The sequence below is a fragment of the Octopus sinensis genome, linkage group LG6 (genome assembly GCF_006345805.1).
Source record: "Octopus sinensis linkage group LG6, ASM634580v1, whole genome shotgun sequence".
Taxonomy (NCBI): domain Eukaryota; kingdom Metazoa; phylum Mollusca; class Cephalopoda; order Octopoda; family Octopodidae; genus Octopus; species Octopus sinensis.
The window spans coordinates 18,971,086-18,994,729 of record NC_043002.1 but is presented as its reverse complement, the minus strand read 5'-3'; the positions used below and the strand labels follow the sequence as shown (position 1 = coordinate 18,994,729).

Sequence of the window (23,644 nt, the reverse complement as noted above, 5' to 3'; positions counted from 1 at the left end):
TGACTGCGGCCATGCTGGAGCACCGCCTTTAGTCGAGCAAATCGACCTCAGGACTTATTCTTTGTAAGCCTAGTACTTATTCTATCGGGCTCTTTAGCCGAACCACTTAGTTATGGGGATATAAACACACCAGCATCGGTTGTCAAGCAATGTTGGGGGGGACAAACACAGACACATGAATATATACACACACATACATATATATATATATACAACGGGCTTCTTTCAGTTTCCGTCTACCAAATCCACTCACAAGGTTTTGGTCAGCCCGAGGCTATAGTAGAAGACACTTGCCCAAGGTGCCACGCAGTGGGACTGAACCCAGAACCATGTGGTTGGTAAGCAAGCTACTTACCACACAGCCACTCCTGCGCCTGTTGTTGAAGAAATTATTGATAGTCTAACCTTAGTCCTATAACCTAGTGGCAGCTTATTAAATTACTAATATTATGTCAAGATGAGAAGTGGCAAGCTGGCAGAACAGCATGCTGTGCAAAATGCTTAGCAGCCTTTCATCCATCTTTATGTACCAAGTTCAAATGCTGCTATGGTTGACTTTGCTTTTCAGCCTTTTGGGGTTGATAAAATAAGTACCAGCTGAGCACTGGGTTGATGTATTCAACTTACCCCTCTCCCACAAAATTGTCAGTCTTGTGCCAAAAATTGAAGCCAACATTATACCAAGATGAAATAAAATATTAGTCACTGACTGGCAATATTTTTCTTCCACCAGATATTTATTCCTACTTAACTTCTTGGATTTCTGTGATTTAAAAATGTTTTCCACCATTTTACTAATTATCACAAAATGCAGTATTTCATTATTATTTGAAATTTTTAAGAATTCCTTTTTCCTGAAAAAAAAAAATTGTAAAGCAATTCTTTGACATTCACTTAATGAGGAAACGAAATAAGATAAAAACATGGCAGAAGCTGTGTCTTGTACTTGCTGAGAAAATGACAAAACAAATGTTAGTCATCAATTAATATTATTTTACCTTCACAGCATATTTAAATATAAACGTTTTTAATGTTCTGAGCATTGAATATACATTTAAACAATTAGAGATGGTGAAATGTTATATACTAGTCAAGGTTTTACAACAAACATCACAGTAATAAAGACTCTTCTGTCTCAATATATTTAATTAAAAGTTTGTAAAAGTTAATTTTCAAAAAATATTCCATAATTTTCTAAGTTACATTTTATTTGTGAACTAATGTTGCATGACTACTTAACATTTAACCCTTTAGCGTTTAAACCGGCTGTATCCGGCCCAAATATTCTACACATTTTATGCTCAAACTGGCCAGAACATGCATCTCACACCTACCCTGCAATGTCACTCCAAAAATAAGCAATTACATCTTTCCTATCTTGAAGGTACAAAATATCAGATAAATTTTTTTAAATGTGAATAAATAAGGATTACTTTTGACAAATTAATCTGAACGCTAAAGGGTTAAACAAGATCACATTTTGACAAATGTCATAATATTATGGTCATTGTCCTTTGTGAATAAGATAATGATTTGACAAGCTTCTGTTTCTGGAAAATGCTTTCCCACAAATTACGCATTGGAATGGTTTTTCTCCTGTGTGGGTACGTCTATGTTCTGTTAAATTCTCCTTTTTATAATATAATTTCTCGCAAAATTCACATTGGTATATTTTTTCTCCTGTATGAATACTTTTATGACGAGTTAGATTACTATTGCGAGAAAATGCTTTTCCACAAGTTTCACAGCGGTACAGTTTTTCCCCAGTGTGAGTCCATTTATGGTCAGTTAATCTCCTTTTAGAACAAAATGTTTTCCCACAAGTTTCACACTGGAATGGTGTTTCTGTTGTATGAGTCCACTTATGATTCGATAAGTTACTGCTACGAGAAAAAGCTTTCCCGCATGTTAAGCATTGGTATGGTCTTTCTCCAGTGTGAGACCGCTTATGATCAGACAAAAGTGTACTATAAGTAAATACCTTACCACAAATGTCACAACGGTAGGGGTTATCTCCTGTATGAGTACGTACATGCCGGGATACATAACGGCTTTGAGAAAATGCTTTCCCACAAAATTCACATTTGTACGGCTTTTCATCAGAGTGAGTGTGTTTATGGTTTAATAAATGTACTTTACGAGAAAACACTCTCAGACAAATTTCACAGTGGAATGTTCTTTCAGTATGAGTGAGTTTGTGATCTTTTAAGTGAGACTTTTGTGAAAAGGCTTTCCCACAAATTTCACACTCAAATGGTTTATTCCCCGTGTGAATAATTTTATGAAAATTTAATCTACCTTTTAACAAGAATGATTTCCCACAAATTTCACAGGAGTATGATCCGCTTCCTGAGTGGCTCCTTTCATGAAGTGATAACTGGCTTTTCAAAGAAAATGTCTTTCCACAGAATTCACAAGGATATGGTGTTCCAGTGTGACTAAATCTGTGATTTTTTAAATGTCTATTGAATGAAAACTCTTTCCCACAGATCTCACACTGGTATGGTTTCTCTCCTGTATGCACACGTTTATGATCCCCTAAACTACTGCTACTAGTAAAAGCTTTCCCACATATTTCACAATCATATGGCTTTTCCCCCGTATGAGTTCTTTGATGAATTAATAGATGACCACTGTGGGAAAATGCTTTCCCACAGGTTTTACATTGATAAGGTTTTTCTCCTGTATGAATACGTTTGTGACATGATAATTTATTATTACATGAAAAGGATTTCCCACAAGTTTCACAATGGAATGGTCTTTCACCAGTGTGACTACGTATATGAAGCAGTAACTTGCTGTTAAAAGAAAATCCTTTGCCACATATTTCACAGTGGTATGGTTGTTCTCCAGTGTGAATACGTTTATGATAAGTTGCTGCACTATTACGGGAAAAAGATTTACCACAGAATTCACAATGGTATGGCTTCTCTCCTGTATGAGTACGTTTATGAGCAGTTAGATTAGAATTTTTAGAAAAAGATCTTCCACAAATATGACAACTGTAAGGTTTTGCTTCTGTTTCCAACATTGTCTGACCCATAATGCCTTAATAGACAATATATTCTACTATTTTCCATAAAAACATCTACAATAAAATGAAAACCTGTTTTCAACCATCACAAAGAAATGCATTTTCTTTCACTGAATCAGTTGAAATCAAATTTAAAATATTATCACAGTAATATATTCTACTGATCTGATATGTTGTCATGAAGTGGTCTGTTTCAATTGCGATATATTTGTGAGAAAATGACTTTTTACTAACGTCAGTCTAGTCACAACTTATTAAAGAAAACATATCTCATATTACATTGTTACCATTAGATTAGCTGATAAATGTCACGTTATGAATTATGATATCGTCAGGAAGAAATCCATTCTTCAACATGGTTAGTCTGAAATGAAAGAAAACAAATCATAGTTTATGACTCATGATACATTGTTGATGTTTTTCAACACAAGATCAACCCTTGTCCCTTTAGCTGAAACTACCCAGTCTTACTGTGTTTTTTTTCTTCTTAAATCCAGAATTGCATTATCTGTGTCTTTCCTGAAATTTGTGGTTTGAGAGAGATTTATCTGCTATTTCTAGCAAGGTAAATAATTACATAGAGGATCCTTTGTTAGCTCATCATAAGCTATATAATTAGAAATGGTAATATACATAAAATATGAAAACAACCATCTCTTTTATTATATTTAGTTTTGCTTCAATGATGATCAACAAAACTCTTTTTCCAATCCTTCTTCTTTAGAACTTCGACTCTCTGGGATTCCCACCCTGTACATATCTTCCCTCAAGTTGTTGACTTGCAACAGTTAAACAGTACATTAATCACATGAATCTTAGTGGTCTCGAAAAAGGCCTTTGACAAAACCCCTTCCTCCAAACGTTAACAGAAAAATTTAATTCAATGCAGACAAAACATTAGCAAAAGGAACCACTTCAATGAAGATTCTTTCACAAGAATTCAATATCTTCTCTCTTTGGCACATAACTATTCCAATAATTTTGGGCTATAATTTCCACATATGACCCTATTGTTCAATGTGACAGTTGCACTTATGAAACTATCAACAGGATGTTTATACAGTGGAATAACAGTATTTTAAAATAAAATTTTCTGCAAATAGGTTTCCAATGCAGTAGATTACGATTATGTAGGAATTTACTGTGGAAAAAGCTACGAAGGCAGATATTTCACGCATCCCCACCTCAATTACAATCGGATTGGGGGAAAGTTTCTTGGAAAAAACCCCAAAAAACTTACCTGTCAGCTACATTTCAAACAACTATGATGGCCAAATTTTATTCCCCCAAAATGATGGAATACTTGTAATGTAACGGTTTCAAACAGATGAGGAGAGAATCAGAAGTTATTCATTTTGCTCCAGTTACCAATTTTACAGCACCCACCACTTATCAGAGATGAATTAGCATTGGCCAGAAAAAATGTCAGTTTTTAAAAAGAATATTCACTCTATAAGATGCACCAAATGTAAGCTATGGACACATAAGAGATGTAGTAATGTCAAAGGAAGACTAACTAGGAAAATAGTTTTTATCTGTGGCAGATGCTCAGGAGCAATAAACTCTGAAAATATGCAGAGACCAACTTCTATTACGTTTCAGGGAGAAAAACTAGAAGTAGTTGATAGCTTCCGCTACCTAGGTGACCAAGTCAGTAGTGGGGGCGGGTGTGCTGAAAGTATAACTGCTAGAGTAAGAATAGCCTGGGCAAAGTTTAGAGAGCTCTTACCCCTACTGGTGACAAAAGGCCTCTCGCTCAAAGTAAAAGGCAGACTGTATGATGCATGTGTACGTACAGCCATGCTACATGGTAGTGAAACTTGGGCTGTGACTGCTGAGGATTTACGTAAGCTCGCAAGAAATGAAGCTAGTATGCTCCGTTGGATGTGTAATGTCAGTGTTCATAGTCGACAGAGTGTAAGTACTTTGAGAGAAAAGTTGGACCTAAGAGGCATCAGATGTGTGCAAGAGAGACGATTGCGCTGGTATGGTCATGTGGCGAGAATGGACGAAGATAGGTGTGTGAAAAAGTGCCACACCCTGGCAGTTGAGGGGACCTGTGGAAGAGGTAGACCCAGGAAAACCTGGGTCGAGGTGGTGAAGCACGACCTTCGAACTCTAGGTCTCACCAAGGAAATGACCAGAGACCGAGACCTCTGGAAGTATGCTGTGCGTGAGAAGACCCGGCAAAACCAGTGAGAACAATCAAAATCAAATCATATATCTGTGTCCGCTGCCAGCCTCGTCTGGTACCCGTGTCGGTGATACGTAAAAGCACCATTCGCTCGTGGCCGTTTGCCAGCTCTGTCTGGCCCCCGTGTCGGTGGCACGTAAAAGCGCCATCCGTACGTGTTCGTTGCCAGCCTCGGCTGGCCCCCGTGCCGGTGACACGTAAAAGCACCGTCCGTTCATGGCTGTTTGCCAGCTCTGTCTGGCCCCGTGTCGGTGGCACGTAAAAGCACCATCCGCTCGTGTTCGTTGCCAGCCTCGGCTGGCCCCCGTGCCGGTGACACGTAAAAGCACCATCCGTTCGTGGCCGTTTGCCAGCTCTGTCTGGCCCCGTGTCGGTGGCACATAAAAGCACCATCCGTTCGTGTCCGTTGCCAGCCTCGGCTGGCCCCCGTGCCGGTGACACGTAAAAGCACCGTCCGTTCGTGGCCGTTTGCCAGCTCTCTCTGGCCCCGTGTCGGTGGCACGTAAAAGCTCCATCCGTTCGTGTTCGTTGCCAGCCTCGGCTGGCCCCCGTGCCGGTGACACGTAAAAGCACCATCCGTTCGTGACCGTTTGCCAGCTCTGTCTGGCCCCGTGCCGGTGACACGTAAAAGCACCATCCGTTCGTGGCCGTTGTGCCAGCTCTGTCTGGCACCTGTGCAGGTGGCACGTAAAAAACACCCACTACACTCGCGGAGTGGTTGGCGTTAGGAAGGGCATCCAGCTGTAGAAACACTGACAAATCTGACTGGGCCTGATGAAGCCTTCCGGCTTCACAGACCCCAGTTAAACCGTCCAACCCATGCTAGCATGGAAAACGGACGCTAAATGATGATGATTTTACAAATGCCAGGGTGGAATAGTCCCCGAAAGTAAACATTTTTTTCAACATAACTGTAATCTACACCATGAAAACGAATAAGGAAACAGCCGAGACGTGTGAATTATGCGAAACTCCTCTCATCTGTCTCCGGAAAAAAATCTTTATATATAAAAGAGAGGTTGTGTGCCTGTCTCCTACGATTTAGATTCCTAACTACTCCCACATTTTGCGGTGCAGTTTAACCAAAACGGGGTATCTTATAGTCGTGATTCATATCGAGCCCTTCTGGGTATTAGCGCGCGTCTACGATGAGTCTACGATTAAAAAAAAAATTTACCATAATTTTTTTTCCATTTTAATGCATTTTTTCGCTATTATATAAGGGAAGTAACTCTCTAAAAATGTCTACGATGAGTCAACGATTTAAAAAAAATTTACCATAATTTTTTTTCCCATTTTTAATGCATTTTTGCTATATTTTGGCTATAACTCTCTAAAAATGCTTATATAGTTATTTCCCTTACAAACTCGAGCAACGCCGGGCGATACTGCTAGTAATAAATAAAACATTTTCACAACGACGTAATTGTAATCTACACCCCTGAAACGTTTTTTGTGGAAAATTTCATTAAAATATATATCCATTTTACAAGGAAACAAAGTCAGGAGTGAGGCACGCTTGTGTAGTTATGCCCAATAAAATCAAGAGCAATTCAAGTACTGAAGTCCATGTAAGCAACTGTACCCTCCCCTAAAATGTGCGATCTTGTTGGTAAACATCAACAATAAACAAAACTGCAATCTATTTTTGCACAGTTGAATATCCCTTCAACCTTTTAATTAATACATTACACAACTAAAACCAAAATTCAAAGGCGGCGTGTTGTGGTAGTAACTGGATGTACAGATCAAATTCACAGATAATGTTAGAATTGAACCAATTTTCAAACTTTACTAATTTTACAGAAACATTTTTGGGGACTTCTGACAGTTTATGTTTCTTGGAAATGACAGAGAGTCGTCATCGCTGTCATGTTTTACCAATGGGATAATGAGGAAACCTCAAAGGGTCGGTCAACCTACTAGAAATCTCCCTTGAATCACGCCTTACCTTTTTCATAAAGATATTAGACAATTTAGTTCTACACTTTTAAAATAGAGAAGGTCCTGGTTGGAACGCTTTTGATCATATGACAACTCGATCGTGTTGGCTTGGATGTAATCAGCCGAATAAAACTGTATTGAGAGAAATGATTTGACGAAGTAGCCACTAGCCGGTTGCTCAACCTAACACCTTAATTCCTTCAGTTGACTCCCTATTTTCAATAAAGAAAGGCATATTGGATAATGTGATTCTACATACCTCTAAAAAAAAAAAAAGACGTGATGGTCACGGTCGAATCGGATTTACTTATCTGTCTATTCAATTAGAATTATTCAGCTTCGATGAGGAAAATCTAGTTGTAATTATCGAACCGGAAGTGCTTATAACGCAGACGAAAAATCGTCGCTGGATCACTTTCGTTTTTCGTTCAACACTTTCACTTTTAACGCACGGCGTGTTTATGTTCTGTAAACAAACACAAAGAAAAACATTTCGGGGAAATGATTGCAAAGGAACAAAGCACAATGATCAAGGCATTTGTAGTGTCGATTTGTTTGATCATGATTGTTTGTTTTTAAAATATTATGAGATTGTAAGATACATATAATCACTTGTTACTTCGCTATTGTTTTTACAAAAACATATAACTTCGTTACGCTTTGTTGTTCAGTTCTGGATCAGCCCTGATCGAATAGTTACAAGTACTCGGTTAATGTTTACTTTAACTCCCGGTCACGAAAACAAAACAAAACAAAAAAAAAGTGTGATGGGTGTAAAAAAATGTGTTAAATGAATACTAAAACAAAAATTTGCGCTTACGAACCGGGATGAGGGTGGGGTGGGTACTTTCGGAAAATTCACAAGATCTTATTTTTTCCCTCATAACTTTGAGGAAAATGGGTATCTTTTAATGAAATTTTATACAAATACCTTCCAAACGGCATAGATTACGATTATAAAGAAATTTGTAGGGAAATTTTTTTCCGAGGGGGTGGGGAGAAGACTTTCGAAGAGAAAAATAATTTTTTTGCTTGAGTGTTATGGAAAAAGTTTGAAAAAAATTTTTTAGATTCATTTAGTAATAGAAAAGAGTTTTAAAAGACCCCATGCATCATAGTGAGAGAAACGGCGTTGAATATGATCTTACAACGGAAAAAAAAGTTAAGGGCGATTTAGCTGTTGTTTTTAGCACACCTCCACCGTTGGGATCTTTTTAAAAACCTTTTTCTATTAAATGAAAAATAAATGAATCTAAGAAATTTTTTTCGAACTTATTTCCATTACACTCAAGCAAAAAAGTAATTTATGAATTTCTTCCTTTCGAAGGTCGTCTCCCCACTCCCTCGGAAAAACATTTTCCTCACACATTTCTTTATAATCGTAATCTATGCCGTTTGAAAGGTATTCATTAAAAGATACCCGTTTTCCTTAAAAGTTAAGAGGGTAAAAATCGAATCGTGTGAATTTTCCGAAATTCCTCTCCCTACGCCCCGGTTCGTTAGCGCAAATTTTTTGTCTTCATATTCGTTTAATACGCATTTTTTTTTACACCTATTACACATTTTTTTTCGTAACCGAGAGTTAATGTAAACATTAACAAAGTACCCTGCTTTTTGACCACCTCGTCTTTTATTTTTGAATAAAAGGTACTTACAATGTGTTCTTTTTTTTAAAGAACTGGAGAGCATAATTTCAGAAAGATTAATCATTCCTCTTCGTAAGTCGAGAGACCATGCAGAGAAAAAGTTCAGGAGTGAAAAGTGAAATCATTAAATGAAAGGCAAAAGGTGGAAACTGGATTAGCGCCGAAATGTTTTATTCGGAATGTTTTACAGTCGAACTTCTTTTTCTTTAAACATGTATTTACATTGTTATATTGTTTAAAGAATTTTGCATGAAAGACATAAGCTGGTGTGGTGGGGAATGATTCCAGAGAACCGATTTATAGTGCAGGTCCTGGGGAGCTAGTCATAACAGTGACGCGAAGAACAAATATATCATCATCATTTAACGTCCTTTTTCCGGGCTGGCATGAGCTGGACAATTTGACAGGAGCTGGTAAGGTAGGAGACTACACTGGCTCCATTATCTGTTTCGGCATGGTGTCTACAGCAAGATGCTCTTCCTAACGCTGAACACTTTATACAGTGACCTGGGTACTTTTACGTGCACCAGCACTGACAGTGCCACCTCAGCTGGGAGGAGTAGTGAGGGGTGTGTGGCTTTGTGTCAGTTGAGAGATAAGAGGTATGGAGGGACAGGGGTAGGTGTCCTGCTGTAGAGCTGATACATGAATACTCCAGTCGAAAAAAAGGACGGTGGGTTGGAGAATGAGATAAAGAGAGCAATAGTGAGAGAGATAGTGGCAGAAATGAGGGGCATCAAGGATGGTGAGAATAAGTAGGGTGATACAGAAGTTTGAACTGGTTGGGTGGGCAGGGTAAAGGTAACTGGCAAATGATGGCGTGAAATATAGGGGAGGCTCAGAGATGGGGTTTGCAGTAGGTCTCTGAGATCGTTGAAGGTGATAGCAGATAAGCAAGGTGTTAATGATGAAGAACAGAGGGGAGTGAAGGCATTGAAAGAAGGTTATTGGTGGATACAGTAAGCAGGTGAAGATAATGGGAAACAGAAGTGGTTTGAGGTGGGGAAGAAGGTACCTAAGAAAAGAGGGGTATGTAGTATGTGCCTATTCTGTTCTCTGGTGATAGAGAGGTGATGGGTGTTAAAGGATGAAAGGTGGAGGGAAATGGTTCAGAGGGCAGAGCTCCTCACACAGGCATTTACTAAGATGGTTTAAGATATCAATTCTACTGTGGTGGATGGGTCTCTTGAGTACAGCAAGGTACCAGATATCTTGGTCTTTTGTCATCTCCTTCATAAGGCTCAGTGTCTTGAGATCAACCCTCAGTATTTTGTCCCATGTCTTCCTGGGTCTCTCTCTTTCATGATTTCCATCCACTTTTAGTGATCAATACTTCTTTATGCAACTGTCCACATACATATGCATCACATGGCCAAATCAGAACAACAGTCTTCTCTCTTGCACAATACATCTAATTCCTGTTATGCCTAATTTTTCTTTCAGTACATAAGGGCTCTTGCACACGTACACTGACATTGCACTTTCAGTAAAGCATACTAGCTTCATTCCTCCATTCAGGACCCATGTCCCACTACCATGTAACATTGCTGTTCTTACACAGACAAAACACAATCTTTCTTTCACTCAGAGAGAGATATCTTTGGTTGCCAACAGAGGTATTGGGTCATCCCATAAATAATGCGTTTTTTATACTTCTATTATTTTACAAAATTAAGATAAACTAAGTTCTTTTTTAATCTAAAACAAGGTTTCCCAACTAGGGGGTGCGAGCAGGGCAGGATTTATAGGGGGTCAAAGAGGGCAATTGCCCTGGGCACTTTTATTCTTATATAAATTATTACTTTAAGGAGAGCAAGAACATTAAAAGTTTTTAGGGGTGCAGGGCATAAAAAAGGTTGGGAACTACTGATCTAAAATATATTCATTCATTTTCTACAATGCTCTTTCATCTATCTGGTAGACTTGCACGGAACCCTCTCCGAAAATTCACTTGTTCGCCATGAAAAATACTCCTCCAGTACTGTTCTGACCTCATATATTTTTTCTGTCCAAGTGATTTTGAAAACTGGAATAAATGATAATCAGATGGGGCAGTGTCCAGCGAATATGGTGGGTGGGGCATCATTTCCTATTCAAACTGCTCCAGCCTTTGGAATGTCATCCTTGCTGTACGTTGCTGAGCATTATCCTGATGGAAGAGCACCTTTCATCTTGAAACCAAAGACGGTTGTTTTTCTTCTAGCCCTGACTTAAGCCGCTCTCCTTTGTTATCATTTGGTTTGGGTTTAAAAGTTCAAAGTGGACTAAGCCTTTCATATCCCACCAGATAACAACACCTTACATGGCTGAAGACCTTCTTTAGCCTGGGGTACTGGTGTTTCTCCTTCTCCTACCCAGTCTTCAGTGCTTGACATTTTTACAGAGAACCTATTTCTCACCACCAGTCACTATTTGGTCCAAAAAAAGGGTTCATTTGTAAAATGTGACAGCAAAGAAGAGCACACATTCACTCTCTGCACGCAATTAGACTTGGAAAGTTTGTGGGGAACCCATTTACCCAATTTGCTGACTTTTCCGATGGCATGCAGGAGTCAATGAATGGTTGAATGACCAAATCCAAGCTTCTCTGCTAGTTCTTCAACAGTTACGATGCGATTTCGTTCCGCCAGGATTTGCAGGATGTCCTTGTCGAGCCCTACAGATCTTCCGGGACGAGGCTCATCTTTTAGGCTGTAGTTTCTGGTTCGGAATTTCTGGAACCACCATTGACATTGGCTTATGCTTATTGTCCAATCTCCATATACTGCATGAATATTCTTTGCACTTTCCATTGCATTGTTGCCTTTATTGAACTCTCCTCCATCCTATTCTTATTCTGGCAATTACACTTTTGGTACATCCTTCACCATTGCTAATTAGGTCCCCTTGGTAGCAGAAATTATCTACTACTTCTAAAGAGCTTCTGGAGCATTTGAGAAAATCAATTTCCTAAGTATCTATAGTTTTTATGGCTTCTTTTTTACTCTTTTACTTGCTTCAGTAATTTGACTGTGGCCATGCTGGAGCTCCACCTTAAAGGGTTTTAGTTGAAGAAATTGACTCCTGGACTTATTCTTTGTAAACCCCATACTTATTCCATTGGTCTCTTTTGCCAAACTGCTAAATTACAGAGACATAAACACACCAGCATCGGTTGTCAAGTGATAGTGGGGGTACAAAGACACACATAGATATATATACAACAGGCTTCTTTCAGTTTCTGTCTACCAAATCCACTTACAAGGCTTTGGTTGGCCTGGGGCTATAGTACAAAACACTTGCCCAAGGTGCCACACAGTGGGACTGAACCCAGAATTATATGGTTGGGAAGCAAGCTTCTTGCCACAGAGCCATGCCTGTACCTGTGCCTCTTCCACATACAAACACAACTTTCTCTGAAAATCTTCCTGTTATTCCACTGCATCTCTTGTGTGTCCATAGCTTACACTTGGTACCTTGTATGGAATGCCTGGGTGTTTTTATGTTCCACAAGTACAGGCACTTTATATGTAACAGCAGCACCCACAAGCCCTCAAGACAAATATGGTCGATCAATGAGAGAGAGACATAGCAGATATGACTGGATATATTTGCAGAGATGAGTGAAAATAAAGTACACCACTTGAATAGCTGACACAACTATCACACATCAGGCTTCTTTCAGTTTCTGTCAACCAAATCACTCACAAGAAGACACATGTCCAAGGTGCCATAGAGTGAGACTGAACCCAAAACCATGTGGTTGGAAAGTCATGTATAACTGTTTTGGAATGAGGCAATAAGCTAGAGATAGCAATTAAATTTCTCTCAAACAAATCCACCAGCTTTAAAAAGAAATGGAAGGATACACTAACTCTAGCATTCTATTTCTTTGTCAAATGTATTGCTTATTTCTTCACATTGTTTTGACTTTATCAGGTATAATCCCATAGCTTCAATATTATAATCACTTGATTATATATATTTTAATGACAGTGTAGAGTAGGTATGAGAGCTGGGATCTGGTCAGTTTTTTGGCCAGATATGGCTAATTTAAATAGTAAAAGGTTAAATAACATAGTCGAAAATAAACTATGCCTGAGAAGAAAAAAAAAGAAAAAAAAAGAAGGCTGATTTCAACTAGGATGCTTTTGAATTATAGGTCTGCTGAATTAGGGTCCAACGACAACACTGTCAAAGAAGTGGCACTTAACTAGCTTCCCTTCCTTGTTCCTTGAAAGGATGAAGGGCAAAGTTTCTGAACTCAGAAAATAAAGCCAGAAAAAAAATGTAACTAAGCATTTTGTCTGGAATGCTAACAATTCTACCATCGTATACATAAAACAATAGCATGTGGAATGCTCTGTTCATTTCAGTAATCTGTAACATCAACCTTTTTTGTGTCCTTATCCAATATCAAATGTAAGTTTTTATTATGTGTATTATTTTATTGAGGTCAAGGAAGCTTACCATAGCTAAATTGGTTTATTGACCAGCAGAGAATATATTTTTCCATTCTGAGATTGTAATATAATGGAAAGAAAATTATCTGCTGTTGTACATAAGTGTTGCTTTGGTAGAATCTATGATCTTCAAATAACATCTATTGATATTACACAGCATTTATACATTCTATTACTGGGTTCAGACACCAAATCATGAGAAAAAGAATACAGTATGTGATAACTAATCAAAACAGACCAAACTAACTAATCATCATCAACATCGTTTAACGCCTGTTTTCCATGCAGGCATAGGTTGGACAGTTTGACTGAGGTCTGGAAACTCAGTGGCTGCACCAGGCTCCAATCTGATCTGGCAATGTTTCTACAGCTAGATGCCCTTCCTAATGCCAACCACTCAGAGAGTAGTGGGTGCTTTTTACGTGCCACCTGCACAAGACCCAGTCAGGCAGACCTGGCATTGATCACATTCAGATGGGGCTTTTTATGTGCCACTGGCATGGGAGCCAGTCAAGCAGACCTGGCATCGACCATATTTGGATGGTGCTGTTTACATGTCACCGGCATGGGAGCCAGTCAGGGGACACTAGCATCAACTAAGTTCAGATGATGCATTTTACTTGCCACTGGAACAGGAGCCAGTTAGGGGACACTTGCTACAGCTATGATTTGGGTTTTACTTGATTCAACAGATCTTCTCAAGCATATCATATTGCCCGACGCATCAAGGGTACTTTTAAATGGGCCAGACATGCAACAATATCATCGGCCATGGCTGCGATCTCACTTTAGTTGCTGGGTCTTCTCAATCACAGCATATATCCAAAGGTCTCAGTCTCCTGTCATTGCTTCTGTGAGGCCCCTCGTCCAAATGATATCTTGCTTCCATGAAGAAACACATTTAAAGACTGATCGTCATTGTTTTTTTTCTTTTTAATTCATAATACTGATTTCAAACCCTGGCACAAAGCCAGCAACTCGGTGGGTGGGGTGGTCTAAATCAAATACATCACCTCCAGTGCTCAAATGATACTTATTTTATCGATCCTGAAAGGATGAAAGGAGGCCAAGTCAACATCAGTAGATTTGAACTCAGAACATAAAGACAAATGAAATACTGTTAAACACTTTACCTGGCATGCTAATGATTCTGCGAGCTCATATATAATTTGTTGAATATTTTAAAGAAGCTTATTAGTTTTAGGCGAAGGCTTAGTGGTTAGGATGTCAGCATCATAATCATAAGATTGTGGTTTCGATTCCTGGACCAGGCGACGCATTGTGTTCTTGAGCAAAACACTTCATTTAACGTTGCTCCAGTCCACTTAGCTGGCAAAAATGAGTAATGCTGCGATGGACTGGCATTCCATTCAGCTGGGGAACACATACACCATTGAAACTGGGAAACTGAGCCCATGAGCCTGGCTCAGCTTTAAAAGAGCACATTTATTTATTTTATTAAAGTTAGGTGCACACTATGTAAGAATGCTATGGTAGCACTGTATTACCACAAAACTTAAATGAATTTAATATTGAGTTTCTAATAGAACAAAACTGAAAGCAAAATAAAAAAATTAAAATTAAAGCTTTTTTCCATAGAAGTAATCAGTTTTGCTTACCATACAACACTATATAAATATATATCAAGAAGAACATGTCAATGTTTATTAGTCAAGGTGAGCTTGATCAGTGTATATTGAATTCATGCTAACTCAATAGACTAAGGATTTTACTGCCAACAAATAAACATATTCATCATCATGTAACATCTGTTGTCTATGCTGGCATGGGTTGAACAGTGTGACCAGAGCTGGCAAGCTGAGTGTGTGTGTGTGTGGGGGGGGGCACCAGACAAGTCTGATTTTGCATGGTTTCTACAGCTGGATGCCCTTCCTAATGCCAACCACTTTACAGATTGTGCTGCGTGCTTTTATGTGATGCTGCATGGATGCTTTCACGCGTTGCTACACAGGCACTTTTTCATGTTGTCGCATTATCTCTGCCCTTTGTCATCTTGCCTGAAAGGTTCAGCTTCTTCAGTTCTTCATCCCATGACTTCCATCCACTTTGAGAGATCAGCACTTCTTTATGGAGCTGTCAGCATCACATTACCAAACCAGCACTGTCTCTTCTCACATGACCATGTATCAAGCAATCAATAATGTGCCATATCCATGGAGAAAAGACCTACCTAGCAAATGACCCAATGTACCAAGTTATAAGCAGATATGGCAGAGAAGGGGCAGTTAGTCTCCTTAAGCAGTACTGCAAATCAGACAAGTGTTTGAAGCTTGAAGTACAGATTTCAATTCCCCTCATTAGGGTACAACTATTATGCAGTGCCACATAAAAACATGCAGCACATTGGTGCTTATAACAAGCAACATGTGATGGTATTCAATGGTCTATAATAAAGGCGGCAAGCTGGCAGAAACGTTAGCACGCCGGGCGAAATGCTTAGCGGTATTTTGTCTGCGTTACGTTGTGAGTTCAAATTCCGTCAAGGTCGACTTTGCCTTTCATCCTTTCGGGGTCGATAAATTAAGTACCAGTTACGCACTGGGGTCGATGTAATCGACTTAATACCTATGTCTGTCCTTGTTTGTCCCCTCTGTGTTTATCCCCTTGTGGGTAATAAAGAAATAGGTATTCAATGGTATTCCACATTATAAATAATATGAAAAGATACCCACCAAGTGACAATATTTTCTCTAGTCATGAGGGATTACAACCACTAGAAAATAATGATCAATTTCAATTGGCAACCTTTTATTTCTGTATTTATATACCAATTAGACAAGAGAAGAAGTGCAACGCTTTTGTTGTTCTTATGACCTCCAAGAAAAATGGGATTGATGTCCAGTTTGAATTTTTATAGGCGGACATCTGTAGGAGAATCAAGGTTTAGAGTTCAAGTGCAAAGTGGTTAGTGTAAGATCTGGTTGATAAAACACAAAAAGAATGATGAAAGTTGTTGCTTAGCCCCAGGTCTGCACTGATAGAGCAAACCTATGATCGGAAACATTCAAGCAATGACCATCTGTTTTTAATATTCTTCCCTTTTTAAGACAGTAGGAAGATTTGACTGATATTTCTAACAGGTTGAGTGACTGCAGAGAAGCCCCGTCATTACAGAGAGGCAGATAAATAAATTGGGTAGACATGCTGAGGTATGCAGTAGAAGTCAGTGGGGTAGAAGAAGCATGATGTGAGTGAATTTTTGTCAATGAAATGAAAACTCATGTCCTCTACATAGTCCTGTAAGAAGTAACAAGAATTTATACAGAACGTAAAATGTGTGCTTGACACATCATCAAACCTTGGGATACATCAACATTAGTAAAATATTGGAATTTTTAGGGAGAGGGCTAGATGATGCCATCGACCCCAGTGCTCAACTGGTACTTTTTTCATCGACCCCAAAAGGATGAAAGGCAAAGTCAACCACAGGAGAATTTGAACTCAAAATGTAAAGATATATGAAATGCTGCTGAGTATTTTGTCCAGAAAGTTAATGATTCTGCCAGCTCAGCTCACCTTTAAGAGTTTAAAACATAATAACCAAGAAACAGATGAAATCATTAGTTTAAAAATAACTTATTATGTCACAACTGGGCTAAATTCAGAACAATCTCATACTGAAATATATATTTGCAACAGGAAAATGTCATAGAAATTTTCAAAGCTAATTAATTAAAAACTTTTATGAAATTTGTTTTAGTTGTAAAAAAGAAATGTAAAAAAACAAATACATAAAAAAGAAATCGCACAGTAAATATTATTAATGTTATTGGATTAAAAATTAAAAAAGTACATTGCTATTATATTCCCACACTCAGAAATATATTCCTGATCTCAGCTATGGGATAATTATCACAGAGGAATGAATCTTTTTTAGAACAAATTCTCATTAAGGTACAGTTTATAAAGAAGGACTTTTCACTTTAAGTTAAGCAGGAATAAAATACTGGTTTCACAGTTCCAAAACATAACAGTCTCTCTCTAGTATAAACCAATCTGTGACGTTTTTTATCAATCAAAAATCACAAAATTTGTGATTCTTTTTTAATCTGAATACACTTATGATGCAATAAATAACATTTTTTAGAAAATCCTTTATCACAAGTATCACATTGGTAGGGCTTCACTCCTGTATGAATGCGTTTATGAATAATTAAGGTACGACCCTGAGAAAATGTTTTGCCACATACTTCACAGTGGTATGATTTTCTCCTGGAGTGAAAATGTAGATGATCTGAAAGACTACTCTTTCCAGAGAATAATTTGCCACACAAGTCACAATGGTATGGCTTTTCACCAGTGTGAATGCGTACATGAACTGCAAGGCTCCCACTTCGAGAAAATGTTTTCTCACAAAGTGCACATTTGTATGGCTTCTCACCTGTGTGACTACGTTTATGAACTGAAAGGGCACTCTTTCGATGAAAGGCTTTCCCGCAGATTTCACATTGGTATCGTTTAACTTCTGTGTGGGTACGTGCATGATTTGATAACAAACGATTATGAGAAAAGGCTTTCCCACAAATATCACAGTTGTATGGTTTTTCTTCAAGGTGAGTATATTTATGAACAGATAAGCTACTATTTTGCGTAAAGGATTTACCACAAATTTCACAGTGGAATGATTTTTCTCCTGTGTGAGTACGTTTATGACCGGTCAAGTGAGCGTTCTGAGCAAATGACCTCCCACAAACATCACAATGGTAAGGTCTGTCACCCGTATGAATTCGCTTATGAACTTTTAGCTGGTTTTTCAGAGTAAATGTTTTTCCACAAAATTCACATTGGTAAGGCTTTTCCCCTGTGTGAATACGTTTATGATCTGAAAAACGAGTAACATCGGGGAATGTTTTCCCACAAACCGTACAAACGTATGGACGTTCTCCAGTATGGCTCCGTTTATGTCTTGTCAAGTGACCAATGTAAGAAAATGTTTTACCACAAATTTCACAGTGGTATGGTCTTTCTCCTGTGTGAACACGTTTATGTACTACAAAGGAGCCATAATGTGAAAATGCTTTCCCACAGGTTTCACAACTGTATGGTTTCTCACCCGTATGAGTACGGTTGTGAGCCAATAATTTAAAATTGTTAGATAATATTTTCCCACAAACTTCACATCTGTGACATTTTGCCTGTGTGTGTAACATTTTTTCCATCAACAGATGTTCATAAGAGGAAACACAAGCAGTAAATGCCTAGATCTTCTTTCTTTTCTAGGAACACATTTATACAAAACTATTTAATCCTCTTAATTTGGATCTTTTTACTAAATTTCATAATGGAATTGACTAAAGCATATTTTAAAAAATGTCCTCTAAATAACATAACTTAAGAACCTGATGAATGCCACATGCTTGAATTAAACATCTTTTAGTAAAAGTCCACTTTTCAAGATACCAGGCCTGAAATTAAAGAAAAGAAAATTTAAGTGTGTGCTTAAAAATACTGTAATAAATAATCAATGATAAATAATGTTGTGTGCTTGGAGCTTACTTCAAAATAAAGCAAAAGAGTGGACTAACATAGAGCATAACTATAAGAATAATTAACTAGCTTTGTTATAGAAATTAACTGCGTAATTTATTAGGAACATATTCTATTCATAAAGACTTTGATAATGGTTTTAGAGACAGCTAAGATTTTGGTGCTAATTCATTTAGAATACTGAAATCTATATATATAAAGCTGAAGTTGTCTGTGTGTGGCAGGTTTGGTAGCCTTCAACTAACACTATCTCCTCCAAGACCCTGAGGCGCAAGTTGACCAAAATTAAGAGTATGATAGAAGAAGGCTTGCTCTTCATTCCGTAGAAGATAAAATTCAAATCGGACCATGTTAAGACCAAAAATTATTTACATAAAAAAGATGCTTTTTTTCTATGAAAATCCCTATTTTTTACGATTTTTTGACTGCTGTGTCACCATTTTTCAGTGTATTTCAACAAGAAAAATGTTCACTTAAAGAGAATAACAAGCTACATAATGCAAATTTTTTTACTTTCCAAAAATTCCAATTCTAAAGGGTTGAAACAAACCTGAGCAATGCCCCCCGATACTGCTAGTATTTATATAAATCTTCAGATCATTTTTTTTTATCAATCATCATCATCATCATCATCATCGTTTAACGTCCGCTTTCCGCGCTAGCACGGGTTGGACGGTTTGACCGGGTCTGGGAAGCCAGGGGCCGCTCCAGGCTCCAGTCTGAATCTGGCAGAGTTTCTACGGCTGGATGCCCTTCCTAACGCCAACCACTCCGTGAGTGGATTGGGTGCTTTTACGTGCCACCTGCACAGGGGCCGGAGGGTCCGGCATCGTCACGATCGGATTCGAGCATTTTAACGTGTCAGCGGCACGGGGGCAACGAGGTCCGGGGTACTTTGGGGACTGGGGTATTTTGGGGATCCGGGGTACTTGGGGATCCGGGGTATTTAGAATGGGTAGGGGGTACTTAGAATGGGTGGGGGGTACTTAGAATGGGTAGGTGACGAGGCGGGAGGGTACTAAAAGGGGATGGTCGGATTGAGGCAGTGTCAGGAGAAGCGTAAGATCGGTGGGCAGTTGATGAGCTATGGCGCTAGCAGCTTGTCTTAAGCATATGAGGAGAAGTGGTAGTGGGAGGAGGAGGAGGAGTAGGGCGTACCCAGTGTAGATGAGTAAGGTGTATCCGGTGTAGATAGAGAGAACGGGGTATACTGGTATTGGTGGTGGGGGGGGTGAGAACAGTGTTCAACGGTATTGTGGTGGGGGTGAGAACAGTGTTCAACGTATTGGTGGTGGGGGTGAGAACAGTGTTCAACGGTATTGGTGGTGGGGGTGAGAACAGTGTTCAACGGTATTGGTGGTGGGGGTGGGGGGGGGCGGGTTCAACGGTATTGGTGGTGGGGGTGGGGGGGCGGGTTCAACGGTATTGGTGGTGGGGGTGGGGGGGCGGTTCAACGGTATTGGTGGTGGGGGTGGGGGGGCGGGTTCAACGGTATTGGTGGTGGGGGTGGGGGGGCGGGTTCAACGGTATTGGTGGGGGGGGGGGGGGCGGGTTCAACGGTATTGGTGGTGGGGGTGGGGGGGGGGCGGGGGTTCAACGGTATTGGTGGTGGGGGTGGGGGGGCGGGCGCACCGCCAATGACTGAAAGATGGGAAAAAGATGGGATTACGGCTTGAGGCAGCCTGCGGTTAAATATTGTAGAGAGAGAGATAGGAAGATAAATCAAGTTATGGCGAAGGCTTGAAAGTATCTTAAAAAAGGTTAAATTTTCGTAACAGTGTATGAATAAACGTATTAACAACGAATAAAAAATATAGTAAGATAAATTTTTTTTAAGAACTTGCTGCGGTCATCGAGCGGGAGTTGAAATTGAAGAAGAAAGTAGTTGAACTGGGAATTTAAATTGCAATCAATGACTGAGTATAATACAGGGGTAGCTAATAGAGAATAGTCACCTTAATGTGGTGCACTCTACAGGTTAGTCACCATAATGCGTTTCAAGCTGAGTTAGTTTGTATAAGACCACTAGAAATAGCAACCAAATCAACCACAATTGTTACTTAAATGCATCTAGGATCACACTGAACTCATCATCATTTTACATCTGTTTTCCGTGTTGGCATGAGTTGGTACAGGATGTCAGAAAGTTCTTATAAAGATTTACTGCCCTCCTAGATGGGTTGGTGAACATGTCTTGCCTCGTCATGGTTTCTGTAGGTGAATTCCCTTTGAAGAAGAGATAGGTGAGGGACTGACACAGCTGAAATGCCTATTGGTCATAGGTGACTTAGAGCTAAACACTGCCAACATTCCTCAAACACAAATTAAAATCAATAAACTGATACAATATCAAATAACGAAAACAGCCTTCCTAATGCACTCTACAGAGTGCAATGGGCACTTTCTTTGTGACACCAGCACTAGTGATAGAGTCATGTAATTTGAATTTACAAATGATTGTGTTTCAGTCTTTAATGAAGGTGTGACTAAGAGTAACTATGGCAATAATATTGTGGTTGGTACAATCTGCAATATGGCTGATGACTAAAGGTAGAAAGGCATGCCTTAAAGTAAGTGTGCCCTCCTCTCCCACCAACTTTGTTTCCTCATAACTTCCAGAATGATGTAGATTTTTAAAATGAAATTTACTACAAATACGCTTCAGATGGTGTAGATTCTGATTATATCGGAATTTGCAGTAAAAAAATTTAAAAAATTCGCACGTGGGGAGAGAAGTTTCCGAAAACTCATACAAGTCAGCTTCGTTTCCTTATAACTTTCAGGAAAAATGAATACATTTTTATGAAAATTTTCTACAAATCCCTTTCAGAGAGTGTAGATTAAGATTATATCAGAATATAATTTGTAAGAAAGAAAGGAAGAATGAAAAACGAACACGCATCATGCATACATGCACATACTGAGGTATAATTCTTTTCTAAGTGTCAAGTTTCATTTTGCAAATGTATGTGATGTATGTCAGTATGTAGGTGTGCAAGTCCAACAGTTTTTTGTTTCTTTTTTGTTTTTGTTCATATTAAATTCCGATATAATTATAATCTATACATTCTGAAAGGTAACTGCTGAATATTTCATTAAAAGATACCCAATTTTTCTTAAAGTTATGAGGAAACAAAGCTGACACGTGTGAATTTTCCGAAATCCCCCTCCCTACTCACAGAAAAAAAATATTTCACATCACATCCCGATATAATCGGAAAATTCAGCAACTGAAGCGTATTTGCAGAAAATTTCATCCAGAAATATCCATTGAGGAAACAAAGTCGATGGGTGGGAGGGCACACTTGTGTAGACATACCGATAAAATAAAGTAAGCACAACGGGTCTTAGTAGTTCAGGTGAAAATTTAGCTGTTTTCCAGATGTTCACTTTGTGCTTGTACCTTACGAGATGTCGTCAAAGCGATATGACTGAAGAAAACTTCTGCCTTGTTGCTATTATTTTATTTCACAGAGAAAAGACGTGTCCCAGAGCTCAACAACGAAGTACTTTGTTACACATCTTTATGCAAGCAAACACAATAAGAGCAATAACAAGGGAATCTTTTATTTACTAGAACGATAATTATTTCTAACATGAGTATAAGGCTTGAAATTTGAGTGAGGGTGTTAGTCTTTAACATTGACCCTGTACTTGATTCGTACTTATTTCATCGCCCCGGAAAGAATGAAAGCAAAGTTGACTTCAACTGGATTTGAAGCCAGAAGAAATATCAAGACATGTCCAAAGGTCAAACGATTCTGTCTTTACACCATCCCCGAAATAATAATAATAATGGTTTCGTATCACATACACCTTCATCGCAATTTCTACCAACAGTTACAACATAAACATCTGATATCGTCGCTAGTATTTACATATCTTATACTATTTCCATCAATATTCACTTATATCCACCTCTATTTGTGTTAATATTTACGTATATTTTGTTATCTGTGTATATTATCTGTTGCTACTAATATATACACACATCCACTTTTATTAAAAAATCCATTATCTCCATCGATATTTACATATATATTCTTCTATTTCTCCCAAAACAAACCGAAATCAGAAAATAAAGCACGTTATGGCTGAGCGGAAGTGCAGACCAAACCAATCGAAACAAGCACCCATTAATGTCCCAACTGAACTATTCATTACAGTTAAAAGTGCTTACTTTGAAATTTATCAGTTGTTACGACAAACAGTTACTATTTCATATGTTGGTAGTTTCAGCATACGGTACAAGCTTCTTTAGGGCTGCATTAATTTTCGTTATTAGGGATATCCGTCTGCTCAAACTGTTTATTGTTGGTGTCGACTGATCATTCCTGCAGCTAATGACTACTGCACACAGTCAGTCACTTATATACAGAGATGGGAATGGAGTTGGAGGGTGGTGGTACTGACAGCTTTATTGCCAGTTAATTAACTTACTGACAGATTTCAATTGCGACTAAGACAACTGATACATTTACGATCTTCAAAAAAAGATAAATAAATGCAAATTATAATTTACATTTTCCAGCCCAGCATCTATGTTTGTTCAACTTGTTAAAAAAACAGTAGCCAGAATGTCTCACACAAATCATATCGCACCGCTGGTAAAGGTACGAAGGTAGACTGCATTGGATAATGAAACTGTTGATATAGTATTCGTACAATGGATAGAAGATCAAAATGATCACAAATGACTTTGATCATGGGTCCGCTCAATTGAGGCCGATCAGAAAAAAAAAAAGAAAAGAAAAGAAAAAGGCACATAGAAATAAAATTTGCGAAAATAATAAAAAAAATTTTTTTTTTTATTTATCTAGTTTCAGCTCACAAGCTGTGGCCATGCTGGGGCACCGCCATTTGGTGTTGCTACATG

General features: G+C 38.6%; 2 protein-coding genes across 5 annotated transcripts; both read right to left on the bottom strand.

Moving 5' to 3' along the window:
* Nucleotides 1-940: 940 nt before the first annotated feature.
* On the bottom strand, nt 941-7,841 carry LOC115213363 (zinc finger protein 62 homolog). Of its 4 annotated transcripts, none has more exons than XM_036503665.1 (3): nt 7,432-7,841; nt 1,464-3,398; nt 941-1,242 (listed from the first exon to the last, which is right to left on the bottom strand). In XM_036503665.1, exon 2 carries the CDS (start codon nt 3,041-3,043, stop codon nt 1,505-1,507), a length of 1,539 nt encoding a protein of 512 aa, XP_036359558.1. In that variant the 5' UTR covers nt 3,044-3,398; nt 7,432-7,841; the 3' UTR covers nt 941-1,242; nt 1,464-1,504. The 4 variants fall into 4 exon arrangements, with proteins under 4 accessions (XP_036359558.1, XP_029638164.1, XP_036359556.1 ...); XM_029782304.2 differs by having other exon boundaries at nt 942-1,248; nt 1,470-3,398; XM_036503663.1 differs by lacking the exon at nt 7,432-7,841 and adding an exon at nt 7,180-7,425 and having other exon boundaries at nt 942-1,248; nt 1,470-3,398.
* Nucleotides 7,842-17,292: 9,451 nt separating this feature from the next.
* LOC115213046 (zinc finger protein 2-like) lies at nt 17,293-23,240 on the bottom strand. Its single transcript, XM_029781950.2, has 2 exons — nt 22,949-23,240; nt 17,293-18,686 (listed from the first exon to the last, which is right to left on the bottom strand). The coding sequence occupies exon 2, from the start codon at nt 18,438-18,440 to the stop codon at nt 17,304-17,306; it is 1,137 nt and encodes a 378-aa protein (XP_029637810.1). The 5' UTR covers nt 18,441-18,686; nt 22,949-23,240; the 3' UTR covers nt 17,293-17,303.
* Between the last annotated feature and the right edge of the window lie 404 nt (nt 23,241-23,644).